Source organism: Rana temporaria, chromosome 3 (assembly GCF_905171775.1).
Source record: "Rana temporaria chromosome 3, aRanTem1.1, whole genome shotgun sequence".
Lineage (NCBI taxonomy): Eukaryota > Metazoa > Chordata > Amphibia > Anura > Ranidae > Rana > Rana temporaria.
This window is the reverse complement of record NC_053491.1, coordinates 495,178,319-495,203,176: the sequence shown is the minus strand read 5'-3', so window position 1 is coordinate 495,203,176 and position 24,858 is coordinate 495,178,319. Positions and strand designations below refer to the sequence as shown.

Sequence of the window (24,858 nt, the reverse complement as noted above, 5' to 3'; positions counted from 1 at the left end):
TGGGTTCGGGCCGAACCACGCTAGCTTCTCTCTCATTAGCTTGTTGGCTGGCGATTCCTCCTCCTGAATCACTGGTGTCTCCATCTCTTGTACTGCTGGCGTTGCTGCAATCCCGTCCTCCTGGTCTAGCTCCATTGATTCTGCTATGATGACCCGCTTGGTTTTGTTGCTAGCAATCCTTCCACGAACTTCCAGTAGTTCTTCCAGTGTCTGCTTGGAATCCGGGTGTGAAGGGGAATAGAAGGGAAAAATCCCACTGCTACCAACCAATTGTGACGGTATCGGTATGATATCCCCGTCAACGTTCCCTTCTTCCCATAACGAAAATCACCCCAATATTCCACGAGGAGGGATATCCCTGGAATCGCCCAGAAAGCCACACATGAGACCAGCTTACTGCTTGAACAACACAGACTTTAATGTTATAACACACAGCTTATATGTCATTTCCAAAACTGTTACAATGACAAATCTCCGCCCCCCTCACACTGGGGCTTCCATACAGATGAGTAGGTAGACACGACGGGGCCGATGCTGAAACACATTTTCTTTAGACAATGACATCAATGACGCTGAGCACTAGCTGTACTGAATACATCAACCAGACCGCTCGACCCCGCATATAGAGAGATAATTACCACAATGAAGCAATCAGAATAATTAACACAAGCCACTTAAACCCAGCTCTCCTTCACACAACACAATAGATCAATTAACCTTTAGAAATAGTGAGGGGACATTAGCACATCAATAACCTGGCTAGCAGGGAGCAGTAAACTGAGACATATAGGCAAATGTATCACAGAACGTGTGGTAGGAAGGGAAGGTTCCAGTCATAGAACACATGGTAAGAAGGTAAGGTTCCAGTCATAGAACGCATAGTAAGAAGGGAAGGTTCCAGTCATAGAATGCATTGTAAGAAGGGAAGGTTCCAGTCATAGACCACATGGCGAGAAGGGAAGGTTCAGGTCATAGAACAAATGGCGAGAAGGGAAGGTTCCGGTCATAGAACACATGATAAGAAGGGAAGGGTCAGGTTGTATAACACATGGTAAGAAGGGAAGGTTACGTCATAGAACACATGGTAAGAAGGGAAGGTTCCAGTCATAGAACACATGGTAAGAAGGGAAGCTTCCGGTCATAGAACACATGGTAAGAAGGTAAGGTTCCAGTCATAGAACGCATGGTAAGAAGGGAAGGTTCCGGTCATAGAACGCATGGTAAGAAGGGAAGGTTCAGGTCATAGAACGCATGGTAAGAAGGAAAGGTTCCGGTTATAGAACGCATGGTAAGAAGGGAAGGTCCCAGTCATAGAACGCATGGTAAGAAGGGAAGGTTCAGGTCATAGAACGCATGGTAAGAAGGAAAGGTTCCGGTTATAGAACGCATGGTAAGAAGGGAAGGTCCCAGTCATAGAACGCATGGTAAGAAGGGAAGGTTCCGGTCATAGAACGCATGGTAAGAAGGGAAGGTTCAGGTCATAGAACGCATGGTAAGAAGGAAAGGTTCCGGTTATAGAACGCATGGTGAGAAGGGAAGGTTCCGGTCATAGAACGCATGGTAAGAAGGGAAGGTTCCAGTCATAGAACACATGGTAAGAAGGGAATGTTCTGGCCATAGAACACATGGTAAGAAGGGAAGGTTCAGGTTGTATAACGCATGGTAAGAAGGGAAGGTTCTGGTCATAGAACGCATGGTAAGAAGGGAAGGTTCCGGTCATAGAACACATGGTAAGAAGGGAAGGTTCCGGTCATAGAACGCATGGTAAGAAGGGAAGGTTCCGGTCATAGAACACATGGTAAGAAGGGAAGGTTCCGGTCATAGAACACATGGTAAGAAGGGAAGGTTCCAGTCATAGAACGCATGGTAAGAAGGGAAGGTTCCGGTCATAGAACACATGGTAAGAAGGGAAGGTCCCAGTCATAGAACACATGGTAAGAAGGGAAGGTTCCGGTCATAGAACGCATGGTAAGAAGGAAAGGTTGCGGTCATAGAACACATGGTAAGAAGGGAAGGTTCCAGTCATAGAACACATGGTAAGAAGGGAAGGTTCCAGTCATAGAACGCATTGTAAGAAGGGAAGGTTCCAGTCATAGACCACATAGTAAGAAGGGAAGGTTCCAGTCATAGAACGCATGGTAAGAACTAAGAAGGGAAGGTTCAGGTTGTATAACGCATGGTAAGAAGGGAAGGTTCCGGTCATAGAACACATGGTAAGAAGGGAAGGTTCCGGTTATAGAATGCATGGTAAGAAGGGAAGGTTCCGGTCATAGAACGCATGGTAAGAAGGGAAGGTTCCGGTCATAGAACGCATGGTAAGAAGGGAAGGTTCCAGTCATAGAACGCATGGTAAGAAGGGAAGGTTCAGGTTGTATAACGCATGGTAAGAAGGGAAGGTTCCGGTCATAGAACGCATGGTAAGAAGGGAAGGTTCCGGTCATAGAACGCATGGTAAGAAGGGAAGGTTCCAGTCATAGAACGCATGGTAAGAAGGGAAGGTTCAGGTTGTATAACGCATGGTAAGAAGGGAAGGTTCCGGTCATAGAACACATGGCAAGAAGGGAAGGTCCCGGTCATAGAACACATGGTAAGAAGGGAAGGTTACGGTCATAGAACGCATTGTAAGAAGGGAAGGTTCCGGTCATAGAACGCATGGTAAGAAGGTAAGGTTCCAGTCATAGAACGCATGGTAAGAAGGGAAGGTTCCGGTCATAGAACGCATGGTAAGAAGGGAAGGTTCAGGTCATAGAACGCATGGTAAGAAGGAAAGGTTCCGGTTATAGAACGCATGGTAAGAAGGGAAGGTCCCAGTCATAGAACGCATGGTAAGAAGGGAAGGTTCAGGTCATAGAACGCATGGTAAGAAGGAAAGGTTCCGGTTATAGAACGCATGGTAAGAAGGGAAGGTCCCAGTCATAGAACGCATGGTAAGAAGGGAAGGTTCCGGTCATAGAACGCATGGTAAGAAGGGAAGGTTCAGGTCATAGAACGCATGGTAAGAAGGAAAGGTTCCGGTTATAGAACGCATGGTGAGAAGGGAAGGTTCCGGTCATAGAACGCATGGTAAGAAGGGAAGGTTCCAGTCATAGAACACATGGTAAGAAGGGAATGTTCTGGCCATAGAACACATGGTAAGAAGGGAAGGTTCAGGTTGTATAACGCATGGTAAGAAGGGAAGGTTCTGGTCATAGAACGCATGGTAAGAAGGGAAGGTTCCGGTCATAGAACACATGGTAAGAAGGGAAGGTTCCGGTCATAGAACGCATGGTAAGAAGGGAAGGTTCCGGTCATAGAACACATGGTAAGAAGGGAAGGTTCCGGTCATAGAACACATGGTAAGAAGGGAAGGTTCCAGTCATAGAACGCATGGTAAGAAGGGAAGGTTCCGGTCATAGAACACATGGTAAGAAGGGAAGGTTCCAGTCATAGAACACATGGTAAGAAGGGAAGGTTCCGGTCATAGAACGCATGGTAAGAAGGAAAGGTTGCGGTCATAGAACACATGGTAAGAAGGGAAGGTTCCAGTCATAGAACACATGGTAAGAAGGGAAGGTTCCAGTCATAGAACGCATTGTAAGAAGGGAAGGTTCCAGTCATAGACCACATAGTAAGAAGGGAAGGTTCCAGTCATAGAACGCATGGTAAGAACTAAGAAGGGAAGGTTCAGGTTGTATAACGCATGGTAAGAAGGGAAGGTTCCGGTCATAGAACACATGGTAAGAAGGGAAGGTTCCGGTTATAGAATGCATGGTAAGAAGGGAAGGTTCCGGTCATAGAACGCATGGTAAGAAGGGAAGGTTCCAGTCATAGAACGCATGGTAAGAAGGGAAGGTTCAGGTTGTATAACGCATGGTAAGAAGGGAAGGTTCCGGTCATAGAACGCATGGTAAGAAGGGAAGGTTCCGGTCATAGAACGCATGGTAAGAAGGGAAGGTTCCAGTCATAGAACGCATGGTAAGAAGGGAAGGTTCAGGTTGTATAACGCATGGTAAGAAGGGAAGGTTCCGGTCATAGAACACATGGCAAGAAGGGAAGGTCCCGGTCATAGAACACATGGTAAGAAGGGAAGGTTACGGTCATAGAACGCATTGTAAGAAGGGAAGGTTCCGGTCATAGAACGCATGGTAAGAAGGGAAGGTTCCGGTCATAGAACACATGGTAAGAAGGGAATGTTCTGGCCATAGAACACATGGTAAGAAGGGAAGGTTCCGGTTGTATAGCGCATGGTAAGAAGGGAAGGGTCAGGTCATAGAACACATAGTAAGAAGGGAAGGGTCAGGTCATAGAACACATGGTAAGTAGGGAAGGGTCAGGTCATAGAATGCATTGTAAGAAGGGAAGGGTCAGGTTGTACAACGCATGGTAAGAAGGGAAGGGTCAGATCATAGAACACATGGTAAGAAGGGAAGGTTCCAGTCATAGAACACATGGTAAGAAGGGAAGGGTCAGGTTGTACAACACATGGTAAGAAGGGAAGGTTCCAGTCATAGAACGCATGGTAAGAAGGGAAGGGTCAGGTTGTACAACGCATGGTAAGAAGAGAAGGTTCCGGTCATAGAATGCATTGTAAGAAGGGAAGGTTCCGGTCATAGAATGCATTGTAAGAAGGGAAGGTTCCGGTCATAGAATGCATTGTAAGAAGGGAAGGTTCCGGTCATAGAATGCATTGTAAGAAGGGAAGGGTCAGGTCATAGAACACATGGTAAGAAGGGAAGGGTCAGGTCATAGAACACATGGTAAGAAGGGAAGGTTTCCGGTCATAGAATGCATTGTAAGAAGGGAAGGTTCCAGTCATAGAACGCATTGTAAGAAGGGAAGGTTCCGGTCATAGAATGCATTGTAAGAAGGGAAGGGTCAGGTCATAGAACACATGGTAAGAAGGGAAGGGTCAGGTTGTACAACGCATGGTAAGAAGGGAAGGGTCAGGTCATAGAATACATGGTAAGAAGGGAAGGGTCAGGTCATACAATACATGGTAAGAAGGGAAGGGTCAGGTCATAGAATACATGGTAAGAAGGGAAGGGTCAGGTCATACAATACATGGTAAGAAGGGAAGGGTCAGGTTGTACAACGCATGGTAAGAAGGGAAGGCAGACCTCAATAAATATGGGGAAGAACATCATGTGTGCCTAGGCACCTTCACCATAATGCGCTGGAAATCAGGTGTCTACAAAAGATGGCGGCTGCCTAACTTGCACCCCACCAGGGTGTGTGACACTACTCTATGGCACTGGGGGTGGGGTGTGGGTTTCCTGGACCAGGGCGACCAGACAACAGGATGGCGGCAGCTGTGCTTCTACCCTTCATTGGTCTGCCAGTCACCAACATGGCGGTAGTCAAACCTCCACCCTTTCCAAACGGCTTCAGCCATGTAGGAGGGGTGGCGCCAGGCATGTACTGGCCATCGGGACCACTGGGAGTTTCCCGGTGGGCCGATGGCTCAGTGGGCCAGTCAGGTGCAGTCCTGGAGCTGCTCCTCTCTGACGGTAAGTTATTGCCATTTCACTCCTGTCAGGAGGAGCCGCAGCCGTCACTTGCTGGATGAGGATTAGCCTTACTGCTCCCTCCAGCCTGCAGGGGGAGATAGACAGCCGGCAGACTTTCCTTCCTCTCTCCCCTTATCTGACTGGAGAGAGGAGGGATGCTGCCTTCATTCTGGAGAGGTGTGAGTACATGTGGGAGGAGAGGGGGTCACTCTGATGGGGGACACTCTGATGGGGGTCACTCTGATGGGGGTCACTCTGATGCAAGGGGGGTAACACTTATGGGGGACACTCTGATGCAAGGGGACACTGATGGGGGACTCTCTGCAAGGGGGGACACTCGAATTCAAGGGGGACTCTGATACAAGGGAGACTCTGATGGGGGACACTGATACAAGGGGGACTCTCTGATGGGGGACACTCTGATGCAAGGGGGACACTGATGGGGGACTCTCTGCAAGGGGGACACTCTAATTCAAGGGAGACTCTGATGGGGGACACTGACACAAGGGGGACTCTCTGATGGGGGACACTGATACAAGGGGGCTCTCTGATGGGGGACACTGATACAAGGGAGACTCTGATGGGGGACACTGATACAAGGGGGCTCTCTGATGGGGGACACTGATACAAGGGAGACTCTGATGGGGGACACTGATACAAGGGGGACTCTCTGATGGGGAACACTGATACAAGGGAGACTCTGATGGGGGACACTGATACAAGGGGGACTCTATGATGGGGGACACTGATACAAGGGGGCTCTCTGATGGGGGACACTCAAAATTAAAGTGGGCCGGTCTGGATGAAGTCCAGGGCCAAATTTTTGTCCCAGTCCAGCCCTGGCTTAACCAAATATTTCTGCCCTCCATATATTCCCGGTTTCTCTTGTAGCCCCCATGGGAAAATGAATTGCCCACCCGGGTCCTATGAGAAGTAGCAGATTATGAGATAAAAGAGACGACAGTATAAAACTCCTCCCACTGATGTGATGGAATCTCCGCGAGACTCAAACCTTCGCCTCCAGTTTGATCCCAATGGAATCTCCCAGATGGAAGGCCCTCCAGCTCCGGAGTCGGCCTCAGGCCTCGTACACATGACCGAGGAACTCGTCGTAAACATCGTTTTCCTCCACGAGTTCCTTGTCAGGCTTGTCGAGAATCTTGACAAGCTTTCTTTGCGTACACACAGTCAAGACAAAATCTCGTCGTTCTCAAACGCGGTGACGTAAAACACGTACGACGGCACTATAAAGGGGAAGTTTGATTCCACTGGCGCCACCCTTCTGAGCATGTGCGGGTTTCTAAGCATACACACCAACGTGTTTCTCGTCAAAAACCAGCCCGACGAGGAACACCGCGAGAAAATTGAGACTCCCGACGAGGAAAAAAGACTTGTTCTCTTTTTTTCTCATCGAGTTCCTCGTCAGCTTTCTCGATGAAAAAACATACACACGACCGTTTTCCTCGGCAAAAAAGCTCCTGAGGAAAACGGTCGTGTGTACGAGGCATCACAGGGGAATAATAAAAGGTGAAAAGCCCTCCAAACCTCGGCACAATGTTCTGACTTCAGTAGCAGTGATTTATATCCCGTTCCCCCCCCCCCCTCCACATCGGACGATGTATGCTCAATAAGAGGTGTGGGCGCCATTTTGTGCTGCGTTGGGTTTTTGGTTGGCAATTCTAAATTACTTTTTCCGTTCTCTGATCTACACCCCAAATTCGGCTGAATTGTATTAATGACACCTCTAGGATAAATGATGAGATCCTCTCCACCCAGTCAGAGGGGGGATGGGCGGAGAGGCTGCAGATACACCCTGGCACTGGTTCAGGAAATATGGGGGAAAACCAGTAAGAAAGCTGAAGACATTGACGGGCAGTCTGGTGTACCTGCGATGGTTCTGGAGCTCTGGAATGATGATGCTGGTGATGTAGAGGTGGATGTACTGGAGGTGCCGGAGGTACTGGAGCTGGTGGAGGTTCCGGAGGTACTGGAGCTGGTGGAGGTACTGGAGCTGGTGGAGGTTCCGGAGGTACTGGAGCTGGTGGAGGTACTGGAGCTGGTGGAGGTTCCGGAGGTACTGGAGCTGGTGGAGGTTCCGGAGGTACTGGAGCTGGTGGAGGTTCCGGAGGTACTGGAACTGGTGGAAGCTGTGAAAGAAAATGACCCATAATGAACATCATGTGGGATACAAGCTCAGGTCCGGGTTTTCCAAAACAGTAAATCTTCAGCACACACAAAGCTCCTCCAAAAACCTTCTTTGAACATGCACAAGAACAAGGGACAACCTTCTGACGAGTTTCGGCCTCTAAGGCCAATTAAAGCCCTAGGAGGCTGCAGCACATCAGAGGGTCATCCTGTGCTTTTGGGCGTGTTCAAGAAAGATTCTGAAGGGGCGTGCTGGAGATTTACCGTTCGATGGGCTGTGCTGCCGTCCTGGATGAGGACCGCTCCACGCACTGTTCGAGGGTGGAGGAGACCCAAGGAGAAGGTGAGTTGTGTACCCGTTTCGTTGTGGACTGTGTTTGCAAGTATTGGTGTCAAGGGTCAGGCCTGGAGACCAGCAGCTATAGCAGTAGAGAGGCTCCCACCCACCAACCAGCAGGATAGGTATACAAACAGGTCACCCTGGCAGATGAGGCAAACTCAACCAAGGTACGGATTCTAAGCACTAGTCTGTGTTTACCAGAGCCCTGATGGTGGGGATGGGTTTTGCTGTGTGTTAGTACCAGGTTGCCGTCCTCAGGATCACCCCACAAGGAGGGGAACAAGCTGGGGTCCAGAAGCAGATATAGCAGGTAGGGAGTGAGCAGAAGCATATTCGGAAAACAAGCCAAAGGTCGGTAAGGAGTGGTTGCAGGTTGGGATCATAGGGAAACGTAGTCGAAGAGCAAGCCAAAGGTCGGTAACGAGTGATTGCAGGTTGGCATCATAGGGAAACGTAGTCGAAGAGCAAGCCAAAGGTTGGTATCGAGTGGTTGCAGGTTGGGATCATAGGGAAGCGTAGTCAAAGAGCAAGCCAAAGGTCGGTAATGAGTGGTTGCAGGTAGGGATCATAGGGAAACGTAGTCAAGAGCAAGCCAAAGGTCGGTAACGAGTGGTTGCAGGTTGGGATCATAAGGAAGCGTAGTCAAAGAGCAAGCCAAAGGTCGGTAACGAGTGGTTGCAGGTTGGGATCATAGGGAAGCGTAGTCAAAGAGCAAGCCAAAGGTCGGTAATGAGTGGTTGCAGGTAGGGATCATAGGGAAGCGTAGTCAAAGAGCAAGCCAAAGGTCGGTAACGAGTGATTGCAGGTTGGCATCATAGGGAAACGTAGTCGAAGAGCAAGCCAAAGGTTGGTATCGAGTGGTTGCAGGTTGGGATCATAGGGAAGCGTAGTCAAAGAGCAAGCCAAAGGTCGGTAACGAGTGATTGCAGGTTGGTATCATAGGGAATTGTAGTCGAAGAGCAAGCCAAAGGTTGGTATCGAGTGGTTGCAGGTTGGGATCATAGGGAAGCGTAGTCAAAGAGCAAGCCAAAGGTCGGTAACGAGTGATTGCAGGTTGGGATCATAGGGGAGCAGAGTCAAAGAGCAATGCAAAGGTGGTAACGAGTGGTTGCAGGTTGGGATCATAGGGAAGCAAAGTCGGTAAACAAGTCAAAGGTCAGTAACGAGTTCACTCTAATCCTGGATACCAGGGGAGTATGTACAGGGGTCACAATTGTAACTCCGCCCCATGTTCCAGGGGGCCCATGCGGCTCCCCTTTACACCTGGATAGGAGGGACGGTGGGGACAGTGACATATAGAGGAACCGATCGCCTCCATTGTCCTCCTGCAGCCGCTGAAAACGGAGGGAATCGGTTCCTCCGGCTGGGGGTCGAGGGGCCCCAGATGGGGGTCGAGGGGCCCCGGCTGGGGTCGGGGGGGGTCCTTTATGGTTTCTTGCACCGGGGGTTCTGAAGGCCCTAGTTACACCGATACCCTCTGCACACACCAACATAAGGGTCTGAACCTGCTGAGCTCCGGAACGGAGGAGTGTGAAGGAGGAGCTCCGGGTTCAGGGCGTCTCCGACATCGAGGATAACAGACGGGAAGAAAACACTCTGGAAAGAGTTCAATAATTATAGTGACGGGATAATAAGGAAATGAATGGTTGGCATACCTGAGGTGTTCTGGGCTTCATACGTCGGGGACGTTGTGGTGGAGTCTGGTAAACAAGGAAGTGTATCAGAAAACAAATACAGACGTCACGGCTCAGGAATTGTGAGCCGCAAACCCATGACAAGCCTTCAGCCTATAGAAATAACTCATGGTGGTCTGGGCACCTGCTGAGCCAGGGGTTTTGTGGTACCCAAATGGTTGGTACTTCTACCAGCATCAAAAGAACCCCAGACAGAGCTCTGTGGACCAGCCCTGGGGGTAGCAGTGCCCGTGTGGAATACGATAGATGCTCCCTGTAGTCCTCTGCGAGCCGCTTCTTCCTCTGGACAAGATCCTCCCACACGATCTTCTACCTCTCCTTCCCTTTCCTCCTCTACATTCCTGGGCACCCACACCTAGTATGTAACTTCATCAGCCTCCCTCTCCTCATCACTGGGGCCCACCTGGCAGTAAGCTGCAGGAACATGGCTGCCTCTAGTCTAGATAGTGTAGCCTGACCACCACTTTGTCCTGCAGGACCTGCTCTCCTACTACCTCTGCATGCAGAGCCTCTCCCTCACTTTCCTCCTCTACATTCCCGGGCACCCACAACGTCTAGTATGCAACTTCATCATCCTCCAACTCCTCATCAATATGGTCCACCTGGTAGTAAGCTACAGGAACATGGCTACCTCTAGATAGTGTAGCCTGACCACCACTTTGTCCTGCAGGACCTGCTCTCCTCCTACTATCTCTGCATGCAGAAGCTCTCCTTCACTTTCCTCCTCTACATTCCCGGGCACCCACACCTAGTATGTAACTTCATCAGCCTCCCTCTCCTCATCACTGGGGCCCACCTGGCAGTAAGCTGCTGCTGCAGGAACATGGCTGCCTCTAGATAGTGTAGCCTGACCACTTTGTCCTGCAGGACCTGCTCTCCTCCTATTACCTCTCTATGCAGGACCTCTCCTTCACTTTCCTCCTCTACATTCCTGGGCACCCCTGTCCCCTATGTAACCTCATCAGCCTCCTTCTCCTCAGCACTATGGTCCACCTGGCAGTAAGCTGCTGCTGCAGGAACATGGCTGCCTCTAGAGGTGCAGCCCGACCACCACTTTTTCCTGCAGAACCTGCTCTCCTCCTACTACTCCTGCATGCAAAGCCTCTCCCTCACTTTCCTCCTCTACATTCCTGGGCACCCACACCTAGTATGTAACTTCATCAGCCTCCCTCTCCTCAGCACTATGGTCCACCTGGTAGTAAGCTGCAGGAACATGGCTACCTCTAGAGGTGCAGCCCGACCACCACTTTTTCCTGCAGGACCTGCTCTCCTCCTATTACCTCTCTATGCAGGACCTCTCCTTCACTTTCCTCCTCTACATTCCTGGGCACCCCTGTCCCCTATGTAACCTCATCAGCCTCCTTCTCCTCAGCACTATGGTCCACCTGGTAGTAAGCTGCAGGAACATGGCTACCTCTAGAGGTGCAGCCCGACCACCACTTTTTCCTGCAGGACCTGCTCTCCTCCTACTATCTCTGCATGCAGAGCCTCTCCCTCACTTTCCTCCTCTACATTCCCGGGCACCCACAACGTCTAGTATGCAACTTCATCATCCTCCAACTCCTCATCAATCTGGTCCACCTGGTAGTAAGCTGCAGGAACATGGCTGCCTCTAGATCGGAAAGCCCGACCACCATATTGTCCTGCAGGACCTGCTGGCCTCCTTCCACCTCAGAACCCTTTGCCTATCCCTTCAGGTCTGCCTGGCAATATGGCTGCAGGGAATTGCCTACGTTTAATGTCCGATACGGCGATAGGGGGAATGAAGATGCAGTGATTTGGTCCTCAAAACCCCCACTACTGTAGGTGCGGAGAACTGAGGTAATCAGCAGCGAGGTTCGGCCTGAACCCGCGGGAATCTGTCACATGACCACATTTTTTTTTTTTTATTCTAAAACACCTGTCCTAAAGTTCAAAGGCCCGGAAATGAATGATTGGTTGCTATAGCAACAAAGAATTATGGCATTAGTTGAAATGGCTTTGCTTCAAACCCATGTTGGATCCCAACCCAACCCGCCTTGTGTCTGGGAGGAAGTGTGGAGATGCCGTATGGTCTTACCCGTGGACACCGAGCTCGTTGTGGTGGTTGTAGAGGGAGTCGAAACAGGAACCTCGGGGGGGCCGAAAAGATTGCCAACAACTGAATTTGCATTGTATATTGACAGAGAGACTTGGCTAAAAGATCTCTTCTGTATGGTGAGGCCTGGAGATTGTACGCTGAAGCCATCGGTTTGTTGGTTGACATCATCGGTTTGTTGGGTGGCATCATCGGTTTGTTGGATACCGCCATTGGTTAGTTGGTTGACACCAGTAATTTGTTGGATACCACCATTGGTTAGTTGGTTGACACCAGTAATTTGTTGGATACCACCATTGGCTTGTTGGCTGAAACCATTGGTTTGTTGGTTACCAAAACCATTTTGTTGGTTACCACCTCTGTTTTGCTGGTTCATACCATTGCTTTGTTGGCTGAAGCCATTGGTGGGTCCGTTGGTTGGTTGGTTGCTCCCAATTGGGGTACTTTCATTTATTGGATTGGTAAGAGAGGCAACAGTGGTGGACACCAAGGGCCACTGACATGTAGCGGGAATGTTGGGGGGCACTGTTGTGTTGGTTGCTGCAGAAGAAGCAAAAAAAAGGAAAAGGATTGTTATTGGTTATTTCCCTACATCGACCAATCCGCAACACTCCACCCTACACTGTTTCCCCCATGGACTGTATCTTTCTGTACACTGTGGCCCCCATGGAATGTATCTTTCTGTACACTGTGGCCCCCATGGACTGCATCTTTCTGTACACTGTGGCCCCCATGGACTGCATCTTTCTGTACACTGTGGCCCCCATGGACTGCATCTTTCTGTACACTGTGGCCCCCCATGAAATGTATCTTTCTGTACACTGTGGCCCCCATGGACTGTATCTTTCTGTACACTGTGGCCCCCATGGACTGTATCTTTCTGTACACTGTGGCCCCCATGGACTGCATCTTTCTGTACACTGTGGCCCCCATGGAATGTATCTTTCTGTACACTGTGGCCTCCATGGAATGTATCTTTCTGTACACTGTGGCCCCCATGGACTGCATCTTTCTGTACACTGTGGCCCCCATGGAATGTATCTTTCTGTACACTGTGGCCCCCATGGAATGTATATTTCTATACACTGTGGCCCCCATGGAATGTATCTTTCTTTACACTGTGGACCCCATGGACTGTATCCTCCTGTACACTGTGGCCCCCCATGGACTGTATCCTCCTGTACACTGTGGCCCCCCATGGACTATCTTTCTGTACACTGTGACCCCCATGGAATGTATCTTTCTGTACACTGTGGCCCCTATTGACTATCTTTCTATACACTGTGGCCCCCATAGACTGTATCCTTCTGTACACTGTGGCCCCCATGGACTGTATCTTTCTGTACACTGTGACCCCCATGGACTGTATCTTTCTGTACACTGTGGCCCCCATGGAATGTATCTTTCTATACACTGTGGCCCCCACGGACTGTATCTTTCTATACACTGTGGCCCCCATGGACTGTATCTTTCTATACACTGTGGCCCCCATGGACTGTATCTTTCTGTACACTGTGACCCCCATGGACTGTATCTTTCTGTACACTGTGACCCCCATGGACTGTATCTTTCTGTACACTGTGGCCCCCATGGAATGTATCTTTCTATACACTGAGGCCCCCATGGAATGTATCTTTCTGTACACTGTGGCCCCCATGGAATGTATCTTTCTGTACACTGTGGCCCCCATGGAATGTATCTTTCTATACACTGTGGCCCCCACGGACTGTATCTTTCTATACACTGTGGCCCTCATGGACTGTATCTTTCTATACACTGTGGCCCCCATGGACTATATTTCTGTACACTGTGGCCCCCATGGACTGTATCTTTCTGTACACTGTGGCCCCAATTGACTGTATCTTTCTATACACTGTGGCCCCCACGGAATGTATCTTTCTGTACACTGTGGCCCCCACGGAATGTATCTTTCTATACACTGTGGCCCCCATGGACTGTATCTTTCTGTACACTGTGGCCCCCATGGAATGTATCTTTCTATACACTGTGGCCCCCACGGACTGTATCTTTCTATACACTGTGGCCCTCATGGACTGTATCTTTCTATACACTGTGGCCCCCATGGACTATATTTCTGTACACTGTGGCCCCCATGGACTGTATCTTTCTGTACACTGTGGCCCCAATTGACTGTATCTTTCTATACACTGTGGCCCCCACGGAATGTATCTTTCTGTACACTGTGGCCCCCACGGAATGTATCTTTCTATACACTGTGGCCCCCATGGACTATCTTTCTGTACACTGTGGCCCCCATGGAATGTATCTTTCTGTACACTGTGGCCCCCATGGACTATCTTTCTATACACTGTGGCCCCCATGGACTATCTTTCTATACACTGTGGCCCCCATGGACTGTATCTTTCTGTACACTGTGGCCCCCATGGACTATCTTTCTGTACACTGTGGCCCCCATGGACTATCTTTCTGTACACTGTGGCCCCAATTGACTGTATCTTTCTATACACTGTGGCCCCCATGGAATGTATCTTTCTATACACTGTGGCCCCCATGGAATGTATCTTTCTATACACTGTGGCCCCCATGGACTGTATCTTTCTGTACACTGTGGCCCCCATGGACTGTATCTTTCTATACACTGTGGCCCCCATGGAATGTATCTTTCTATACACTGTGGCCCCCATGGAATGTATCTTTCTATACACTGTGGCCCCCATGGACTATCTTTCTGTACACTGTGGCCCCCATGGAATGTATCTTTCTGTACACTGTGGCCCCCATGGACTATCTTTCTATACACTGTGGCCCCCATGGACTATCTTTCTATACACTGTGGCCCCCATGGACTGTATCTTTCTGTACACTGTGGCCCCCATGGAATGTATCTTTCTGTACACTGTGGCCCCCATGGAATGTATCTTTCTGTACACTGTGGCCCCCATGGACTCACCTTTGTAACACACGAAGTAGAATTTGGAGTCACATGCCCCGTCATTCCACTTTAACAATTTGTACCTCGCACAGGAATAGGAGGTCAGGCCGGGCATCCCGGAATTCCATTTGGTATAGGTTCCCAAGGCGTTGCCGGCACTCCAGCGCCAGACCCCCGGGGAGCAGAGGTAGAGCCCCACCCACACCTCAGTCAGGATCGCCACCGCCGACACCTGCATCAGCTCCGTATCCGACTCAATGCTGGCCAGGTCTGTGTACTGCGTCCGGCAATAAGTCAAGGCCTCCGCCCAGGTGAGTGACTGCTTCACCAGGAAGTACGAAGGGGCCCCCTGAGCGGACCCTGTGGAGAGACACAAAGAAGGGGAAGATACATCAGGTGCACCTTCTCATCACTGTCCCTCCAGCCTGCTTCTAGGAAGTCCATTCCACCAAGATACGGGACCCCCAACCTGGCAGCACATGGTCAGGACCTCTCGCCACATCTGCTACATTTTGTATTTCATGTAAAATGTAAGATGGCGGTGACTGAGCCGGCGCTATGTCGGGAGGACTTACCGCTGGTGTCCACAGGAGAAACATGGAGGCGATCTCTTCTGGTCTATTCAGCTACTCCATAACCAGAATCCACCTCTTAGTCCTATCCTGAGACTACCGGATAGCCACCCCATAACCAGAATCCACCACTCAGTCCTAACCTGAGACTGCCGGATAGCCACCCCATAACCAGAATCCATCACTCAGTCCTAACCTGAGACTGCCGGATAGCCCCCCCATAACCAGAATCCACCTCTTAGTCCTATCCTGAGACTACCAAATCGCCACCCCATAACCAGAATCCACCACTCAGTCCTAACCTGAGACTGCCGGATAGCCACCCCATAACCAGAATCCACCACTCAGTCCTAACCTGAGACTGCCGGATAGCCCCCCCATAACCAGAATCCACTGCTTAAGCCTATCCTGAGACTACCAAATCGCCACCCCATAACCAGAATCCACCACTCAGTCCTAACCTGAGACTGCCGGATAGCCACCCCATAACCAGAATCCATCACTCAGTCCTAACCTGAGACTTCCAGATAGCAACGCCATAACCAGAATCCACCACTCAGTCCTAACCTGAGACTGCCGGATAGCCACCCCATAACCAGAATCCATCACTCAGTCCTAACCTGAGACTTCCAGATAGCAACGCCATAACCAGAATCCACCACTCAGTCCTAACCTGAGACTGCCGGATATCCCCCCCCATAACCAGAATCCACCACTCAGTCCTAACTTGAGACTGCCGGATAGCCACCCCATAACCAGAATCCACCACTCAGTCCTAACCTGAGACTGCCATATAGCCACGCCATAACCAGAATCCACCACTCAGTCCTAACCTGAGACTGCCGTATAGCCACGCCATAACCAGAATCCACCTCTTAGTCCTAACCTGAGACTGCCGGATAGCCACCCCATAACCAGAATCCACCACTCAGTCCTAACCTGAGACTGCCGGATATCCCCCCCATAACCAGAATCCACCACTCAGTCCTAACCTCAGACTGCCGGATATCCCCCCCCATAACCAGAATCCACCACTCAGTCCTAACTTGAGACTGCAGGATAGCCACCCCATAACCAGAATCCACCACTCAGTCCTAACCTCAGACTGCCGGATAGCCACCCCATAACCAGAATCCACCACTCAGTCCTAACCTGAGACTGCCGTATAGCCACGCCATAACCAGAATCCACCACTCAGTCCTAACCTGAGACTGTCGTATAGCCACGCCATAACCAGAATCCACCTCTTAGTCCTAACCTGAGACTGCCGGATAGCCACCCCATAACCAGAATCCACCACTCAGTCCTAACCTGAGACTACCGGATAGCCACCCCATAACCAGAATCCACCACTCAGTCCTAACCTGAGACTGCCGGATAGCCACCCCATAACCAGAATCCACCACTCAGTCCTAACCTGAGACTACTAGACAGTGATAACGTGCGACTACCAGACAGCCACACCATAACTGGAGACAGCCACTCAGAAACCCTATAACCAGAGACCAACCGACGGTCATAACCTGAGACTACCAGATAGCCACCCCATAACCAGAGACAACCATTCAGCCACCCCATTACTGGAGACTACTGCTCAGAAACCCCATAATAGGAGATTGCCATTCAGCCACCCCATAAATCGACACAACCACTCAGGCACTACATAACCAGAGACTACTCCTGAGCTGCCCCATAACAGACTAAAGCTCAGACACCCCGAATGCAGAGAATACCCTCAGTCATCACATAACCGAAGACTACTGCTCAGCCACCCCATTACTGGGGACAATAACTCAACCACCCCATGACAGAAGACAACCATTCTACCCCTTAGTCATAACCCAAGACTAATGGATGGCAGCCCCATAACCAGAGATGATCACCAAGACCAAAGACTACTAATCAGCCACCCCATAACCAGACACTACTGCTAAGCAACCCCATATCCGGAGATTATCACTCAACCACCCCAAGACCAGAGACTACTGCTTAGCCAACCCATAATCAGAGACTACCACCAAGCCACCCCATAACTGGAGATTATCACTCAACCACCCCAAGATCAGAGACTACTAATCAGCCACCCCATAACCAGACACTACTGCTAAGCAACCCCATAACCGGAGATTATCACTCTACCACCCCAAGACCAGAGACTACTAATCAGCCACCCCATAACCAGAGACTACTGCTAAGCAACCCCATAACCGGAGATTATCACTCTACCACCCCAAGACCAGAGACTACTAATCAGCCACCCCATAACCAGAGACTACTTCTAAGCAACCCCATAACCGGAGATTATCACTCAACCACCCCAAGACCAAAGACTACTGCTTAGCCAACCCATAATCAGAGACTACCGCTAAGCCACCCCATAACCGATGACTACCATTCAGCCACCCCATAACCAGGGACTACTGCTTAGCTATCCGATAACCTGTGGCCACCACTCAGCCACCCCATAACTAGACAAAACCATTTAGACACTACATAACCAGAGACTACCCCTTGGTCGCCCCATACTTGAAAAGAACTCTGAGGAATCGGGCTTGTCTGATGAAATGCGTTGGATTTCCAACCACAGCAATTTGGACATCACCTATGCTGGAGTTGTGATTTGATATGCTCTTACCTTCTCATGTTTGTATGTTTTTTGGCATTAAAAATAAATGGTGTTGATGGTAAAGCACTAGGAGTTTTCACTCTCCCGTGTTTTACGGTGTTTGGTGTTTCCCCGTTCGAGGAGAGCAGCATGGTTCTAAGCATTTCATATGTACCATTGGATGCGAGACGGAGAGAGTGTTGAGGCTTTGTTGCATTCTGGTCCCTTAACTGAAGACTTGCCCATCCACCCCATAACTGAGGACAACAACTTAACCACCCCATGACAGAAGACAACCAGATACTCCAAGACTATTACCGAGTCATAACCCGAGATCAATGGATGGCAACCCCATAACCGGAGTGTGATACATTTGCCTATATGTCTCAGTTTACTGCTCCCTGCTAGCCAGGTTATTGATGTGCTAATGTCCCCTCACTATTTCTAAAGGTTAATTGATCTATTGTGTTGTGTGAAGGAGAGCTGGGTTTAAGTGGCTTGTGTTAATTATTCTGATTGCTTCATTGTGGTAATTATCTCTCTATATGCGGGGTCGAGCGGTCTGGTTGATGTATTCAGTACAGCTAGTGCTCAGCGTCATTGATGTCATTGTCTAAAGAAAATGTGTTTTCAGCATCGGCCCCGTCGTGTCTACCTACTCATCTGTATGGAAGCCCCAGTGTGAGGGGGGCGGAGATTTGTCATTGTAACAGTTTTGGAAATGACATATAAGCTGTGTGTGTGATAACATTAAAGTCTGTGTTGTTCAAGCAGTAAGCTGGTCTCATGTGTGGCTTTCTGGGCGATTCCAGGGATATCCCTCCTCGTGGAATATTGGGGTGATTTTCGTTATGGGAAGAAGGGAACGTTGACGGGGATATCATACCGAAACCGTCACACGGAGATTACCAATCAACCACCCCAAGACCAAAGACTACCACTCAGCCACCCCATAACCAGACACTACCACTCAGCCACCCCATAACCAGACACTACCACTCAGCCACCCCATAACCAGACACTACCACTCAGGCACCCCATAACCAGACACTACCACTCAGCCACCCCATAACCAAACACTACCACTCAGCCACCCCATAACCAGACACTACCACTCAGCCACCCCATAACCAGACACTACCACTCAGCCACCCCATAACCAGACACTACCACTCAGCCACCCCATAACCAGACAATGCCACTCAGCCACCCCATAGCCAGACAATGCCACTCAGGCACCCCATAACCAGACACTACCACTCAGCCACCCCATAACCAGACACTACTGCTCAAACCCCATAACCAGAGAAGTTTGCTTAATCACCTCCGTAATCAGAGACTATTGCTCAGCAACCACATAAATGAGACTAGTGCTCAGCCACCCCATAATCAGAGACTACAGGCTCAGCCACCCCAAATTCAGAGACTACAGGCTCAGCCACTCCATAATCGGAGAATAGTATTCAGCCACCCCATAATCAAAGACTACAGCTCAGCCACCCCATAATCAGAGACTACAGCTCAGCCACCCCATAATAGGAGACTACAGCTCAGCCACCCCATAATCCGAGAATAGTGCTCAGCCACCCCATAATCAGAGACTAAAGCTCAGCCACCCCATAATCGGAGAATAGTATTCAGCCACCCCATAATCAAAGACTACAGCTCAGCCACCCCATAATCAGAGACTACAGCTCAGCCACCCCATAATCCGAGAATAGTGCTCAGCCACCCCATTATCAGAGACTACAGCTCAGCCACCCCATAATTGGAGAATAGTGCTCAGCCACCCCATAATCCGAGAATAGTGCTCAGCCACCCCATAATCTGAGAATAGTGCTCAGCCACCCCATAATCAGAGACTACAGCTCAGCCACCCCATAATCGGAGACTACAGCTCAGCCACCCCATAATTGGAGAATAGTGCTCAGCCACCCCATAATCCGAGAATAGTGCTCAGCCACCCCATAATCAGAGACTACAGCTCAGCCACCCCATAATTGGAGAATAGTGCTCAGCCAGCCCATAATCGGAGAATAGTGCTCAGCCAGCCCATAATCGGAGAATAGTGCTCAGCCACCCCATAATCGGAGAATAGTGCTCAGCCACCCCATAATCGGAGAATAGTGCTCAGCCACCCCATAATCGGAGAATAGTGCTCAGCCACCCCATAATCGGAGAATAGTGCTCAGCCTTCCCATAATCGGAGAATAGTGCTCAGCCTTCCCATAATCGGAGAATAGTGCTCAGCCACCCCATAATCGGAGACTACAGCTCAGCCACCCCATAATCAGAGACTACAGCTCAGCCACCCCATAATCAGAGACTACAGCTCAGCCACCCCATAATCAGAGACTACAGCTCAGCCACCCCATAATCAGAGACTACAGCTCAGCCACCCCATAATCAGAGACTACAGCTCAGCCACCCCATAATCGGAGAATAGTGCTCAGCCTCCCCATAATCGGAGAATAGTGCTCAGCCACCCCATAATCGGAGAATAGTGCTCAGCCACCCCATAATCAGAGACTACTGCTCAGCCACCCAATAAAGATTACCACTCAGCCACCCCGTAATCGGAGAATAGTGCTCAGCCACCCCATAATCGGAGAATAGTGCTCAGCCACCCCATAATCGGAGAATAGTGCTCAGCCACCCCATAATCAGAGACTACTGCTCAGCCACCCAATAAAGATTACCACTCAGCCACCCCGTAATCGGAGAATAGTGCTCAGCCACCCCATAATCAGAGACTACTGCTCAGCCACCCAATATAGATTACCACTCAGCCACCCCATAATCGGAGAATAGTGCTCAACCACCCCATAATCGGAGAATAGTGCTCAGCCACCCCATAATCAGAGACTACTGCTCAGCCACCCAATAAAGATTACCACTCAGCCACCCCATAATCGGAGACTACAGCTCAGCCACCCCATAATCGGAGACTACAGCTCAGCCACCCCATAATCGGAGACTAGTGCTCAGCCACCCCATAACTTGAGACTGCTACTCAACCATCCCATAACCGGAGACCATCACTGAGCTCCTTTATAACCAGAGACAACCATCAACCTGCCCCAACCTGAAGACCAAAGCTCATCAGACCACACAACCCGAGCCCAGTGCTGAGGAGGACAATCACCAAACAATCAGGACATCCAATACGGGTCAGTAAGGAAAGAGAATAAAGACCCCGATATACAGACTTAAAAAATATTGAAAGAGGCCAAAAATTCTATGCAAAATATGCTGTGGGCCCGCTCTACCCAACAGCCGTAGACCTTCATGAGGGACATGTGGTGGAACCGGGGGGGGGGGGGGGGCAGTGACCCAGGATGACTTCATATATTAGGGAGCCGTCAAATCTCACTACTGGCCTTATAACCCATCTGGGAACAACGGCCGCCCATATAACAGAGGATACTCACTCAGGAAGTAAATGTAAAGAAGGGCCGGCACCAACATCTTCGGGAAACGTCCACAGCGCAGTCCGCTCCGTTTAGATCTGTATAAAAGAGTAAATATCGATATATACCCAGAACTTCGAGATATATATATATATATATATAGATGTATAGTCCTATATCACACAATATATATATATATATTAGTGGTGGTCCGCTCACATGGCCTGTCCTTCCCGTCCCATCTTCCAGCAGCTCTCTGCAGTGCCTCCCTCGCTCCTCTATAGGGTTCTATAGGTTCTGCGCTCCGTATTTTTGGCCGGTTTGATGACTTTGACTAACAAATTTGCAGGCAGCTGGTAAGCAAATCTTGTGGTGGGTGTGATGGAAGGCGCACAGAGCGCGGTGTGTTCTCACATTTCCATACACTACAGCCGGGCGATACATCCACATTACCCCCACCTCAGAGGTTGTGCACAGGATTTACATGAAGTAAACCTCGTAGAAAGAGCGCAGTGACCCCATAGCGTTTTGACCCCCATAAAATGAGCGCAGTGACCCCATAGGGATTTGACCCCCATAAAATGAGCTCAGTGACCCCATAGGGCTATGACCCCCATAGAAAGAGCGCAGTGACCCCCATAGCGCAGTGACCCCCATAGAAAGAGCGTCGTGACCCCATAAGCACTGTGACCCCCATAGAAAGAGCGCAGTGACCCCATAGGGCTATGACCCCCATAGAAAGAGCATCGTGACCCCATAAGCACTGTGACCCCCATAGAAAGAGCGTCGTGACCCCCATAGAAAGAGCGCCGTGACCCCATAAGCACTGTGATCCCCATAGAAAGAGCGCAGTGACCCCATAAGCACTGTGACCCCCATAGAAAGAGCGCAGTGACCCCATAAGCACTGTGACCCCCATAGAAAGAGCGTCGTGACCCCATAAGCACTGTGACCCCCATAGAAAGAGCGCAGTGACCCCATAGGGCTATGACCCCCATAGAAAGAGCATCGTGACCCCATAAGCACTGTGACCCCCATAGAAAGAGCGCAGTGACCCCATAAGCACTGTGACCCCCATAGAAAGAGCGCAGTGACCCCATAGGGCTATGACCCCCATAGAAAGAGCATCGTGACCCCATAAGCACTGTGACCCCCATAGAAAGAGCGCAGTGACCCCATAGGGCTATGACCCCATAGGGCTATGACCCCCACAGAAAGAGCGCAGTGACCCCATAGGGCTGTGACCCCCCACAGAAAGAGCGCAGTGACCCCATAGGGCTGTGACCCCCATAGAAAGAGCGCAGTGACCCCATAGGGCTGTGACCCCCATAGAAAGAGCGCAGTGACCCCATAGGGCTGTGACCCCCACAGAAAGAGCGCAGTGACCCCATAGGGCTGTGACCCCCACAGAAAGAGCGCAGTGACCCCATAGGGCTGTGACCCCCCACAGAAAGAGCGCAGTGACCCCATAGGGCTATGACCCCCATAGAAAGAGCGCAGTGACCCCATAGGGCTATGACCCCCATAGAAAGAGCATCGTGACCCCATAAGCACTGTGACCCCCATAGAAAGAGCGCAGTGACCCCATAGGGCAGTGACCCCATAGGGCTATGACCCCCACAGAAAGAGCGCAGTGACCCCATAGGGCTGTGACCCCCACAGAAAGAGCGCAGTGACCCCATAGGGCTGTGACCCCCACAGAAAGAGCGCCGTGACCCCCATAGAGCTATGAGCCCCACAGAAAGAGCGCCGTGACCCCCATAGAAAGAGCGCAGTGACCCCATAGGGCTGTGACCCGCATAGAAAGAGCGCAGTGACCCCATAGAGTTATGACCCCCACAGAAAGAGGGCTGTGACCCCCACAGAAAGAGGGCTGTGACCCCCACAGAAAGAGGGCTGTGACCCCCATAGAAAGAGCACCGTGACCCCCATAAGCACTGTGACCCCCCCATAGAATGAGTACAGTGACCCCATAGGACAGTGACCCCATAGAATGAGCACAGTGACCCCATAAGCACTGTGTCCCCCATAGAAAGAGTGCCGTGACCCCCCTAGAGCTATGACCCCATAGAATGGGCACCGCGACCCCCATAGAATGGGCACCGTGACGCCCCTAGAGCTATGACCCCATAGAATGGGCACCGTGACCCCCCTAGAGCTATGACCCCATAGAATGGGCACCGTGACCCCCCTAGAGCTATGACCCCATAGAATGGGCACCGCGACCCCCATAGAATGGGCACCGTGACGCCCCTAGAGCTATGACCCCATAGAATGGGCACCGTGACCCCCCTAGAGCTATGACCCCATAGAATGGGCACCGTGACCCCCCTAGAGCTATGACCCCATAGAATGGGCACCGCGACCCCCATAGAATGGGCACCGTGACGCCCCTAGAGCTATGACCCCATAGAATGGGCACCGTGACCCCCCTAGAGCTATGACCCCATAGAATGGGCACCGTGACCCCCCTAGAGCTATGACCCCATAGAATGGGCACCGCGACCCCCATAGAATGGGCACCGTGACGCCCCTAGAGCTATGACCCCATAGAATGGGCACCGTGACCCCCCTAGAGCTATGACCCCATAGAACGGGCACCGTGACCCCGCTGTCCCAGGATTCGCACAGCCAGAGTCGTTGTAGTGAAGGGTCAGCTAAGGGTTTACCAGCAGCCACACGTCTCTTGTAGGGAGGGGCTTGTAGTGCCAGGAATGTAGTGTTATAATATGGGGGGGGGGGGCTTAAATGGTGCCAATCGTCACCACAGCACCTTGCCATACAAAATCAAGAGAAGAGGGCTGGGAGGACCCTGTACAGAAGAGCTTCCAATCTATAGAAGTGATTGGAAAGGTAATAACTGGAAGGGATGAGCTGGTGGTGGAGAGGGGGAGATGTCAGCTGTTGGGTGGGATAGACATCCCTGAAGAAATGATTTTTCGGGGATCTTCTGAATGAAAGAAAGCGTAGGAGACGGCTCTGGACTGATAGGGGGGGGGTAGGGAGTTCCAGGTTCCCATCAGCATTACCTGGTTTCCTGAGACCAGCCGGGGGGGGGGGTTTCTACCAGCATCCCGAGTCCAAGAGACCATGCCCCAAAATGGGGGGGTACTAGCATTCCTCCGGTCCAAGAGACCATTCCCTGGGTTCCCGAGACCAGCCTAGGGGGGGGGGGGGAAGCTACCAGCATTCCCTGGTCCAGAAGACCATTCTTCAGGTTCCCGAGACCAGCCTGGGGGCTACCATCTTTCCTCAGTCCAGGAGACCATTTCATGGGTTCCTGAGACCAGCCTAGGGGGGCAACCTGCAAGAGACCATTACCCAAGAGGGGGCTACCAGCATTGCACGGTCCAAGAGACCATTCCCCAGGTTTCCAAGACTAGGATAGGGGGCTAACAGATTTCCCCAGTCCAGGAAACCATTCCCCGTTTTCCTGAGACCAGCCTAGGGGGCTACCAGCATTCCTTGGTCCAAAGACACAATTACCCGGGGTCCCAAAACCAACCAGGGAGGCCACCATTATTCCTCCGTCCACGAGACATTTACCAGTGGTTCCAGAGAGAAGCCTAATGGGGCCACCAGCATCCCCAGTCCAAGAGACCATTGCCGGGAATC

At 50.8% G+C, this 24,858-nt stretch overlaps 1 protein-coding gene across 1 annotated transcript in view; it reads right to left on the bottom strand.

Annotated features, from left to right (window-relative positions):
- The window catches only part of LOC120933852 (uncharacterized protein DDB_G0271670-like), a 28,182-nt gene extending 6,451 nt beyond the window's left edge, over window positions 1-21,731 (bottom strand). The window contains exons 1-5 of the mRNA XM_040347266.1: window positions 21,463-21,731; window positions 21,265-21,341; window positions 14,675-15,016; window positions 11,725-12,282; window positions 7,373-7,633 (exon numbers count right to left, since the gene is read on the bottom strand). Of these exons, the coding sequence (XP_040203200.1) occupies window positions 7,373-7,633; window positions 11,725-12,282; window positions 14,675-15,016; window positions 21,265-21,341; window positions 21,463-21,485 (1,261 nt within the window). The 5' untranslated portion in view covers window positions 21,486-21,731. The remainder of the gene's footprint in view (window positions 1-7,372; window positions 7,634-11,724; window positions 12,283-14,674; window positions 15,017-21,264; window positions 21,342-21,462) is intronic.
- Window positions 21,732-24,858: the final 3,127 nt, after the last annotated feature.